This window comes from Tiliqua scincoides, chromosome 6 (assembly GCF_035046505.1).
Source record: "Tiliqua scincoides isolate rTilSci1 chromosome 6, rTilSci1.hap2, whole genome shotgun sequence".
NCBI classification, from domain to species: Eukaryota; Metazoa; Chordata; class Lepidosauria; order Squamata; family Scincidae; genus Tiliqua; species Tiliqua scincoides.
In genome coordinates, this window is record NC_089826.1 from 84,976,190 (window position 1) to 84,988,217 (window position 12,028).

At 45.1% G+C, this 12,028-nt stretch overlaps 1 protein-coding gene across 4 annotated transcripts in view; it reads left to right on the forward strand.

The window, feature by feature from the left end:
* Window positions 1-12,028, forward strand: part of ABLIM2 (actin binding LIM protein family member 2) — a 68,702-nt gene that overhangs the window by 39,846 nt on the left and 16,828 nt on the right. For 3 of the 4 annotated variants that reach the window (XM_066632986.1, XM_066632983.1, XM_066632985.1), the window contains 4 exons: window positions 2,204-2,324; window positions 5,306-5,404; window positions 8,779-8,880; window positions 10,444-10,497. In XM_066632986.1, coding sequence (XP_066489083.1) covers window positions 2,204-2,324; window positions 5,306-5,404; window positions 8,779-8,880; window positions 10,444-10,497 — 376 coding nt within the window. The remainder of the gene's footprint in view (window positions 1-2,203; window positions 2,325-5,305; window positions 5,405-8,778; window positions 8,881-10,443; window positions 10,498-12,028) is intronic. The other variant, XM_066632984.1, reaches the window with a different exon arrangement.

Consider the following 12,028-nt stretch of genomic DNA (forward strand, 5'->3'; position numbering starts at 1 on the left):
GAGGGGCAATTTTCTTCTGTGTTGGACCTAGGGCCTGCTTGATACCATCATACATCCCCTTGATGTTGCCCGTGTCAGCTGCTATCTGTATCTCGGAACAGAGCTGGAGCCAGTAGTCGTTAGCACATCTCCTGGCAGTCTGTTGGACTTTGCTGCGAGCAGTTCGGAGGACCTGCAGGTTGCGCTCACTGGGACAGGCCTTGTATGCTGCTTGAGCTCTCCTCTTTTCCTCAATGACTGGTGTCAACTCCTCAGCGTGGGCTTCAAACCAGTCTGCCGCCTTGTTGGTCTTCTTGCCGAATATGGACAAGGCGGTGTTGTAAACGGTATTCTTGAAATGTTCCCATCTGTTGGATGCGTTTGCATCGGCCGGGCCTGGAAGAGATTCCTCAAGCGCTTGTGCAAATTCCTCCACTTTTCTCTGATCCCGGGTCTTGCTGGTATCAATGCGAGGTCTTCCTTCCTTTTTCGTGTGATACAGTCGCTTTGTTTGCAGTTTCACTCTGCTGCACACCAGGGAGTGGTCAGTGTCGCAGGCAGCACCATGATAACTGCGTGTGATCTTGATGCTGGGAAGGCTGGAGCGTCTGGTGAGGATCAGGTCGAGCTGGTGCCAGTGCTTTGATCTTGGATGTCTCCAAGAGACTCTATGTTGGGGCTTTGTGTTGAAGAACGTGTTGCTGACACAGAGACCGTGATGACAGCAAAACTCTAGCAGGCGTTGGCCATTTTCGTTCATCCTCCCAGTGCCAAACTGACCTAAGCAAGTGGGCCATGAACTGTTATCAGCACCAACTCTAGCATTGAAATCGCCGAGGATGAACAATGGCTCTTTTACAGGGATTTTCTTGACAGTGGTGGCCAGGTCATCATAGAATTTGTCTTTGGCTTCTGCTGGAGACGACAGAGTCGGTACATAAGCACTGATGAGAGTGATAGGTCCTGCTGATGACTGGAGCTGCAGGGACAAAATTCTTTCACTTCCCACAGTAGGTGGGATGATGGATTTCAGCAGGGTATTTCTGACCGCAAAGCCAACGCCATGTTCCCTGGTTTCGTTTGGTGGTTTTCCCTGCCAGAAAAATGAGAAATTTCTCTCCTTGACAGATCCGGAATCTGGCAGCCTAGTCTCTTGAAGGGCGACGATGTCCATCTGCAGTCTGCTCAGCTCCATGTCGATGACAGCTGTTTTGCGTGCGTCGTCTATTTCTTGCAGGTCATCAGAGAAGCCAGGTGTCATTGTCCTAACGTTCCAGGTGCCCAGCTTTAGGGCAGTAGTTTTCTGTTTTCTGTTGCATGGTGCAGAGTTGTCGATCCGCTTGTCGGTTTTCACCCTAAACCCCACGCACCCCATGAGGTTAACGGACTGTGGCGAGGCAACACCTTACTGGCTGGGGACTGCCCAGCTTAAGGCGGGCGGTAGCTGCCCAATGAGATGCAATGATCTCTCCCACCGTCGGAAGCAGCCCCTGGCGTCATGCTCTACGCCAATCGAGCAAAGACTTATAACCGGTAAACTGCTGCTTCCCGTGTTGTGCCGACGCCGTATGGCGAAGTTGGAGTGTCCTCTCCAGTGCGCGAAGCCTGGGTAAAGAAGGTATGGAGGATAGGCTGTTACCCATGCAGCAAATCCCCCCTCTCCACATCGCTGGAATGGTCCAATGGAAAGGCAGAAGCCAATACGGTTGGTTCCAGCGGCGTCGCAGGAGTTGCCAGAACGTGACTGTGTTCAGCCATGAACTGCCTAAGGGACTCCGGCTCCTGATTTTGCCTCGAGGTTGACTCCTGAAGCCTTTTCCAGAACTGGATGTAGCCACAAGGCAGTGGAGGTTTGAGGTCAGAGTTTCCTTCTCTTAGATGAGCTGCCTTCCTAGGCTGACGAGTCCCATCTACCCGGTGGCTGTTTAGTCGCCTCTTACGACAAGTACAGCCAAACTGAGGGCCTATTCTTAGCCCCAGCCCCCAGGGGAATTTTGTGGAGATATACCAACGAGAAAAAGACATAGACAATCTCAAAATTTACAAAAAAAGCTACACCTGTCATTCACTTGCCGTTTTGTGGTGCATTAATCCCTACCTCACGTGAAACATTTCTGCAACCTACCAGTGACAAATTGTCCCCTTGATCCTCACTATTGTGTCGGTTTATTTTTTTTCCTTTCCTAATGACCTGAAAGGTCTTTCTTTCCCCTCTCATACCTAGGGTGACCAAGATGACCATTCTTTCAAACAGTACCGAATATCAAGTCCCAGTTCCACTGGCTCACTTGGCTATGGTCGGAACACCCCAACCTGCCATTCGCCTCAGAACTACAGCAGACCAGGTAACTGACAAGCAGGCCCCTTTAATCAGTCGTGCTTTATGCGACTTCTCTTTGGCTTTCAGAAGAGGGGATATTTTTCCTTTTTTAGACTTAACATTGAGGGCAGATATTTAGAATTACTCGAAAATGCATTGCGAAATGTTTGGAAGGATTGTCGCCCTGAGAGAGTTGTACATGCAGTGAAATCTGAGCAGATTAGTAGTCTTGCACAATTCTGGCAGAGCAGTTACCAGGAGTGGACACAGAAGAACCATGGGTCCAGTAGAGGGCTTTTGGAAGTCCACTAGAAATAAGAGATACTGTCCTCCCTTGGTAGCAGCTCCTAGCTTAAAGAAAGAACATGGCTACCTCACACCCCTTCCTCCTCCTGCAAAGTTTAACGCTCTTTGGATGTTGAGAAAACCTATGATCCTGATCCAGAATTGTCCTGCAGATCACCGCACTGGGCTTTATTGGGCATTTTTAAGTGGGCTTATGGGTTTTTATGGGTTGGGTCTTAAGAAACTTGGTCATGACTAAGCACAATTTAAATCAGCTGTCTCCAAACTGAGTTCTGCTGGAATAATCATTCTGCGTATGACAGTGGTGAAACCTTACCATTCCACCCTGCATCTACCTTTCTTCACACCGGATCATTGCAGAACCTCAAGTTGGGGAGCCGCTTCAGCTGCAAATGCCCCAGAAGGCTCTATGCCCCAATTTCCTCGGGAAGCGACACCCAGTGTGAGACTCTACATCGATCTGGTATGGTGGCTGCAGGGTGGAATGATAAGATTTCGCCATTGCCATGCCACACCCAGAATGATTATTCTGGCACACCAGATCTGACCCATGGGCTGGAGTTTAGAGTTTAGAGGCACCTGGTTTAAATAAATGAGATAAGTTATTTGTGACTGATTTAAGACCCATGCATATCAGTGGAAGGTTGTCATGACATGGTTTGGAATTGATCTTTTTTGTAAAGTCACGTTGGGTACCTTTTTAATAGAAAGGCAATATATTAAACAATATTTAATTTTGTTAATTTATTTAAATATTTCTATTTAAACAAATAGAAATATGTTTCAATGTTCATACTTCCAGCACTTTCCAACACTTTCCAATAAGTCGCCTTTCAAATGTGATAGTCCGACAGACAGGCCTGTTGGAGGGGAAATGGTCTTATAAATGTATCTAGACCGGTGGTGTAGTTAGAGGGGGTGCAAACACTAAGTTCTGCAGGGAGCCTCACCACAGTGTGCCAGCAGCCCCTCCCCATCCCTTTCGGAGCCCTTCTGGGCGGTGGGAGCAAAACGGAGGCGAATGCATTCTGAGCACTTGTGGAATCTGTTGGTTAAGAAGTAAATGTGATAGGATGTCATTTACAGCTGTAGAGCTGGAAAGAACCCAGTGGAGCAGCTTGACTAACCCTTCCCTCTTTACAGGACACCTCCTCTGATAAGCACCTAGTGCCTTTCCAACATTTTCTTGAATTCCGCCTCTTTAAATAGCTTAACCAATTTGTTCATTTTCACTTCATTTTATCATGCTTTTCTGCAAGTCAACGTGGCATATAAATGCTTACATATTAAAAAAAAAAAAAGCAGTCGTAAAGCAGCATTAAAACAGTATTAAAGTAAATATAAATTTAAATAGCAGTGAAAGTCATACTTCAGATGCCTGTTTTAATAAAATAGTTTTCAAAACCCTTCTGAAAAGGGGGTCTGTAGAATTTCTCCTGGAAAGACTTTCATAGCTGTGCCAAACATGCCAAAAAGATCCTTTCTCTGGTATCCATCGACCTACCCTCCAATGAAGAGGAGGGCCTTCAGAAACGATCTTAAGGCTCAGGTACATTCAGATAGGTGAAGGATAGGGTCTTGAGGTACCCTCTTCCCAGACTGTTAAGGGCATTAAAATGTAATGCCACAATTTTAAATTTATCCTGGAAACAAATAGGTAGCCAGAAATGAACCAGATCCCACAAACAAACAAATGGATGAAAGATAGTGGAGATTTGCTTTAATAGCTGATCACCAACCAACATCCTTATTTTGAACCAATTGTAGTTCCTGAGCTGTCGGGGGGGGAGGGGAAGGGGAGCAGACGTTTTTATTCATATTAGTTGCTGTTTATGGAAAACAAATTTGAGGAGAGTGTTTATGGGGGTTTTTTTGGGCAAGCAAATGGTGCCAGAGAAAAAGATTGTCCTTCCCCCTTATATGCGCAGAAGCTTCAACTTAGATTGGAAACCCCCACAACTTCATTTTCTTTTAGCAAAGTGCTTAAAGTCACATGTAGTTTGACCCTTAGTAGTTTGGCAAGATGCTTCCTCTGAATGAGAGCTTTTCTGCTACAAAAATGTGTATCAAAAACTGCTGCTCCTCGTAAACCAGCGGTTCCCAAACATTTTAGCACTGGAACCCACTTTTTAAAATGACACTCTACCAGGACCAACCTAGGTTTATGAGTCTTTAAAAAAAAAAATCTAGAAAAAAAATACAGTTGAACCTCAGTATCCATGGGGGATCCGTTTCCAGACCCCCAGAGGATACCAAAGCCTGCGGATAAGCAAATCTGTGACTCAGTCCAATACAGTATTACCTCCAGACGTGACCAGAGATGTTCTCCTTTCATGTCCAGAGGTGTTCTGAGAAAATTTCTCAGATGAGTCCAGAGAACACCTCTGGTCGCATCCAGGAGCTCAGATCTGATCCTTCATTGCAGGTTTGGAACCTGCAGTGAGTTAAATCAGCAGGTCCTGAATCTTTGGATAAGGAGGAAGGACTTGTAATGTTTTTATTTATTTACAAGTAATAATCTTTACTTGCCAGCTCTTTGCAAACTGCAGAAGCTGAGCCCTTTGCAGGGCAGCTCTTTCTATTGCATTATGAGTAGGACAGTTTTCCCAAAGAGCAGATGTCATTGCGGTAAGTGGTTTATAGTTCTCAGTCAGGAAACGAAGGAGTTTATTTTCATTTCATTTTCTGTTGCCCCCCTAGCTGGTACTCAGAGTCTTGGTACCAGTAGCTGCCTCTCCCTGCCCCAACACACAAGCCTTACCTCTACATTCAGACATCATTACATCCCTTTCTTCAAAGGTAAGGTCCAGGAATGCCATTTGTGACGTGGTAACCGTAGACATCTGGTAGTGTGTTTGGATGTCCTGTCTGTGCATGTGCTTCCTAATTTTTCTTACCTTTTGTGAGCACCTTCTTGAATCCTGAGGTCCTTTCTTCGGTATTTACTTGGATATTTTCCATTTGGGTATTACCTGCACCTGAAGCTCATGGATGGTGGTGCAATCAGCCATCTTAGAATTCTTATTGCAAGCTTGAAAGGTAACCAGTCTCCAAAACCTTCATGCATAGAAAATCTGCTGATAGCACACACACTATTTTTTTTTTCTTCGCTTCTTCAGCTTAGGGTCCTGGATCCTGTTTCAATTGTTCCCCTGTGTGCATTTTATTTGACTGGGGAACTCTACCAGTATTAAACAAAAGCATTAGAGCTCTGCATGTGGGTGATGCTCCAATCCACAGTTCTGGCAGCTTACCACATGGGTCAGCTGTACTTGGAGCAAGGGCTCCTGGTTCTATTTTCAATCATTCCTGATCATCAGCCCCTAAAACTGCAGGAAAGGGGAGAAAGAAACTATTTAGATTGTGAGCCCTTTTGGGACAGGGAGCCATTAGATATTTGATTTTCTCTGTAAACTGCTTTGTGAACTTTTTGTTGAAAAGCGGTATATAAATACTGTTGTTGTTGTTGCTGTGTTTGGGGTTTTTTGCTGGCTGGAGGTGTGTGGGTTTTTTTGCTTGTTTGTTTTGTTCCTGGGCTCTTAGGTTTACTTTGTGTGTGTTCTGAATCTTAGAAATGATAAATGATCATGAGTTGTTTCCTGCTTAGAGTCCCCTTCCAGTCCTCGCCACTGGCAGTTGAATAGTCAAGGATGATTTAAACCTTCAAGTGTTTTGTTTGAACGCCGCTGCAGAATGGAATGATTTAGTGCAGAGTTGTAAAAAGAACAATCCATTCACTTGCTAGGTTTTTCTTTAGTGTTGTTGCTCTTGGACAGACAGGTGGACAGTGCACTACTTTGCAGCAGTACGTGTAGGGGTGCCCAGCAAGCAGAATACTCACCTTCATCAATTATCATCTTGCAAGATGAGAGTTCGCAATGCTGTCGAAATAAAAGGCACCTGAGGCAACGGAGGCCCTTCCTCCCCCTTCCAAACATCTGATTAGTGGCATTTTGGTTTGTGGGCAAGGGAAACTACATAGCTAATTCCTCAGCTAGCTAAACTTGCTTGAAGATCTCTGAGGTGGACAGAAGAACTTTGACCAATGATCTACGTATTCTCCAAAATAATTTTCACATCCTAATTTTGTATCCATTGTTCTCCAGTTCTATCCATGCTAACATGGTTCCTCCAAATGAACATTGGTTGTATAGTTTTGGGAATGTCATTTAGCTTCTGATTGCCTACTAATTATTTGGTAAGTCCCAAAGAAGTAGAACTTCTCTTTTGCGTTTGCTCAGCTGCTTTATAATGCCATTAAGACTGCAACTGAGAATCGGTTTCCATCACAGAATTCCTTGGGGATTTGAAGGGATACTTCATAAGACAAGAGTATAAGGATTCACCCATAAGAAGTAATATGCTTAACATTCAACTCCTTGGCTGTGGCATTATAAATCTATGACTTGATAATCCAACCTATGTGTAAAATATTAGGGGGACTGACTAGAAAGGGAGGAGGAGGAGGATGTAGATCACACTCTAATTTAGATCAGTGAAGCCATATATTTCATTCTAATTTAGATCAGCGAAGCCATATATGCCCCATCCTAAAGACTAGCCTTGGCAAATCTAGCTAAGTGGTACTACCCTCCTGAGATTTTTGTGTTGGTTTGAGCTGGATTTCAGGCTTAGGTTTTAGTTAAAACTTTGCTAAAGCATCTTGTAAATCACACTGTGCAGTGGAGTAGCTAAAGGGGTTATTGGAGTTCCAAAAACCTCTGTTTTGCACCCTCTGCCTGGAATGGCTCCGAAGGGGTGGGGCCGCTTGCATGCTGCAGTGAGGCTCCCTGGAAAACTTAGTGCTTTGCACCCCCACTAGCTATGCTACTGCTTTCATATGCGTTCCAACAATATCAGCAAATGGCTTTGTTTGAAAACAAAGTGCTAAACAAGACTTTCTCAGGGAAGATCACAAAAATATTGAGACCTAGAGATTTAAAGAATACTACTGAGTAAATTGAATATTCTGCATGTATTCCATATCTGCCCATACAGCTGTCTCATGTTCTGTTCTTTTTGCGGGGGGGGGGGGGAGGATGAATTGTTTTGTAGTATTTTGAAGTCTACAAACCCTTCAGTGTAAGGAATAGTACAGAATGGTGGAATGTGTGATCAGTTGCAACCCAGTGCTCAATGTGGTGCCAAGAAACTGTAGCTGGAGTTTCTGAAGGTTGCTTCCATGTCACACTGATCCATGACCCACTCCATTGGCCTCCCCAGGCCTCAGAATGTCTCCCAGACACAACGAGAAGCTATTTCTGGCTCGTGGAAGCAACTTCTGGTTTTCTTTCATGACTTAATGTCAAGTCCAGGAGGTGAGGAGCACATGGTGGGTTGCCATGCTCAACAGTTTGGGAACCACCGGTGTAGATTATATAACCAGCTCCTGATTTTATTTATTTATTTATTTAAAAGATTTTTTTTTTAACCCCACCTTTTCTCTGCCGAAGGAGATGCGCAAAGAGGCTTACCCCATATATTAAAAACAAGAAATAAAATCACAAGAAATAAAATCACAAGAAATAAAACCAGTTGGAGGAGGGCAAACTATTTGCAGTTTTAAACAGAATGTTTTTCATTGACTCTCATCTTCTCCCTCCCAGCCCCCTAACTCTGATCCCTGTTTCCCATCCATCTTTCTAAGCTCTTGTTTTGGAAAAGAAAGTGTGGAGAAGAAGAGGGTGTGGGGCTAGAGCGCTCTCCTTTCTTTTCCAATTCAGGGAAAAGGCTCAGTGGAGCTGAGTGAGTGGACAGTTTGGGGCACCCCCCTTCGACTGCCTGAGTCAACCCCCCCCAGTCAGCCGCATGGTTGGGGTGGTCCCCCCTGGTCCTTGTGGAGGGGCCCATCACAACTCTGACAAACAGTATGCTTCAGCTGAGATTTGATTGCTATATGAGGTAGGCAAAAACTCCCAACAGCACCATTTTAAACCTTTCCATAAAACGTCATTTTAGGCAAGAAATGTATTGTTATGTAGGTTTGGGATCTGAACAGGTTTACCAGTGTTTAGGGGGAGAGAAGCCAAAATCCTGATTTGGGATTTTCTTAAGCATTTCCAAGAACCTGTTGGATTAACAAGTCATTGAATACAGCTTTTTATGCTTGAACTTCTCTACTTTGCTTGCCATTTTTTTGTTTTATATGCTTTTTTTTGCTCTTCCCCTTGGAGGCAGTGAAAGTGGTCGGAGCACTCCCAGCTTATCCATGTACTCAGACAGCAAATCTTCACCATTTCTCTATCAGCAAGCTCCTAGACATTTTCATGTTCCAGGTAGGCTCTCATTGCTTTGTTTTGATCTTCAATGGCTGTCATCTGTAATGCACAGTACAAAACAATATGGTTTTAGTAGTACTGAGAATAGCTTAGTCAGTGCAATGAAGGTATTTTTGTGGAAGCCAAGAAGGTTTTGCTACTACTGCGAATTTCATATTTATGTTGAATGTGCCAACAACTCACTTAAAAACTGTGTGGTTTATAGGGGCTGAATTAGACACAATGTGGGAATCCAAAAAGTCTTTTTCATTTTTTAGAAGCAGTCAGAGCTCGATTTGGGACAAGGCCATAATGTGGGAGGGAGGGGATGATCATTATTTAGAATATTTATATATATATACTGCTTTTTAAGAAGAACCACAGCATGATTTATATAGCGAAGGAACAAAAAGATGGTCCATTTTCCCAAAAAAGCTTGCATTCTAAAGCAGTGGTTCCCAAACTTACCTGGGTCATGACTCCTCTGCAGTCACAAAATCTCATGAGGTCCAAGATGTTGGCACCCAAATCTTATGAGAATGGTGGGATCCAAGATTGCGGCACCCAAATCTCATGAGATTGGGTCCAGCCATCTTGGATCTCACAAAATCTTGCAAGATCCAAGAGAGTGACACACAGGAGAACAGATTGGAGGAGCAATGGGAACATCACCCAGTGTACCGGGAACATCTCAAGGTGACACACATTTTGGGAACCCTGCTCTAAAGTGTTTAAACTGCCCTGTAGGTTCTCCAATTTAAGTCACATGCATGCAGCACACACATTTTCTTTACTGAAGCTGACGTTAGCCAAGGAGAGAAAAGAAAAAGTCATTATTCCTCTCTGGGACTAGTAGGCAGTTTGGTGGGGTGGGAATTTGGGGACATCACAATTCACGTTGGACCGAATAAGATTGCTTTTAAGGAGATCTGATCACAAATCTCTCAAGCCATATCTAGTTCAGACCCAAAATCACACTTCAGAACTACGTCATTTTGTGGGTCATTCATTCTACCTCCACATTGGTTTTTCTGCTTGAAATTATCTCAAGAAGCGGCATTTTGGCCTATTTTACCCTTTGCTGCATGGTATTTTTAGAGTTAAGCTTCTTAGAGTTAAACTAAATTTTTTTAGAGTTGCTTTCTAGAGGTGATGTGCTTTGGGAAGACAGTATGGAGGTAAAGCCCCTGCCTCTACCCTGTGGTCTCAGTCCAAATTGTGGCCCTGTGCAACTTCTACACACAAGTAAACCAAAATCTCTAACTGCAAGATAACATCTTCAGTAACAAGTCTGGTTTGGTCCTTCGCCCCATTAGGAATGAATGAAAAATGGACTGCCATACAGCCATCTTTTTAAAGATATTGCATTTTATCATAAAAGGAAATATGATTGAATTGAGCCGTCTTCTAAACATTTGGGGATTGTGTCGGTGGTGGTGTAGCTATCGGGGGGCAGAGCAGCCAGCCTGGCAGCCCCCCCTCCAGCTACACCTCTGTGTGTGGGTGTTCAAACTAAAAGGCAGCCTATTTCAACTGCTTGCTTACCATTTGGTTATTTTGTTTTTCTTTCCTTTTTCTCAGACACTGGAGTAAAAGATAACATCTATAGGAAACCCCCTATCTACAGACAGCATGGTACAGTCTGCTTTTCTCTGCTGAAATGTGGCCTAGCCAGGTTCATGTTGCCTCCATGTGCATGGTCTCTGAATGCGTGCTGCCATTTTGTTCTCATTCAGTTGTATCACTCTTGCCGTTGCATGGGGGTGTATTCAGACAGGGAGAGGTACATGTTTTTCTGTAGTTGGCCTGCTTAGAAGTCCTGTAATGCTGTCAGGAAACCTTGCAGTCATGAAGCCCATGTCTCATGCACACTTAATTCTTGTAACAATAATATTCTAGATTGCAGCAGGTTATTGATTGCCTCAGGAATTCTCTGCTCCAGAATGCAATGGCTTTTTCTGCTGGGGAATATCTGGTGAACACCTAGCTTACCTAATGCCAGCGCTGAGTCCTAGTGCTGGCGCTGGGTACTATAAATGTGCCCTAAAGCGTGTTCACCACCTGGAGAGTAGGAACATTGGTGCTGGGTCTGTGCCAGCGAGGCACTGGGCCCAGCACCAGCAGGAGGATGACATGCCGACACGGGGGGTGAGACCGCTGAGTGGCCATGTAGCCTCTAGGGGTGGGGGCGGCGGAATGAGAGCAGGCAGCGGGAGGAACCAGGGCGAGTGGGGGTGGGACCAGCAAAGCCCTGCTTTATGGGATCATGAACTCCTTGTCAGGCCAGAAGGCCCAACATGGAGTTTCTCACATCTGTGCCAGCAACATAGCTGGTGCAGATGCGAGGAGACCCATTGCCGTGGCCAGGACTTTCCTTGGGGGAAGGGGACAAAAGTCCTCTTTCCCCGAGGAGACTCCTGAGCTTTTCAGCACCTGCTAGATACAGCGGTAGCTGCTTTGATGCGGGCACCAGGAAGCATAGGATTGGGCTGCCTGTCTGTTAAATCAGGAGTTTGCTGTAATGATCAGAGTCGCGAGGAGTAGGCAGATTTGTTAAGAAAGAGATGTCTTTAGCCGCTCCAGCTGCGGTGCAGGAATATGTTGCTGCATTTAACAAATGGTTGGCAACCTTCAGTCTTGAAAGACTATGGTATAAGCCTGCAGCACCCGGTATTCCCAGGCGGTCTCCCATCCAAGTACTAACCAGGCCTGACCCTGCTTAGCTTCTGAGATCATGGTAGAAGCCTGCAGCACCCGGTATTCCCAGGCGGTCTCCCATCCAAGTACCAACCAGGCCTGACCCTGCTTAGCTTCCGAGATCATGGTAGAAGCCTACAGCACCCGGTATTCCCAGGCGGTCTCCCATTCAAGTACGAACCAGGCCTGACCCTGCTTAGCTTCCGAGATCATGGTAGAAGCCTACAGCACCCGGTATTCCCAGGCGGTCTCCCATCCAAGTACTAACCAGGCCTGACCCTGCTTAGCTTCCGAGATCATGGTAGAAGCCTACAGCACCAGTATTCCCAGGCGGTCTCCCATCCAAGTACTAACCAGGCCTGCCCCTGCTTAGCTTCGAAGATCAGACAAGATCAGGTTTATTATTGATGGAATCTCAGGTGTGCATTTAGCCAGTGTACGCACAGGTTGCTCTTCAAAATTTTGGTTT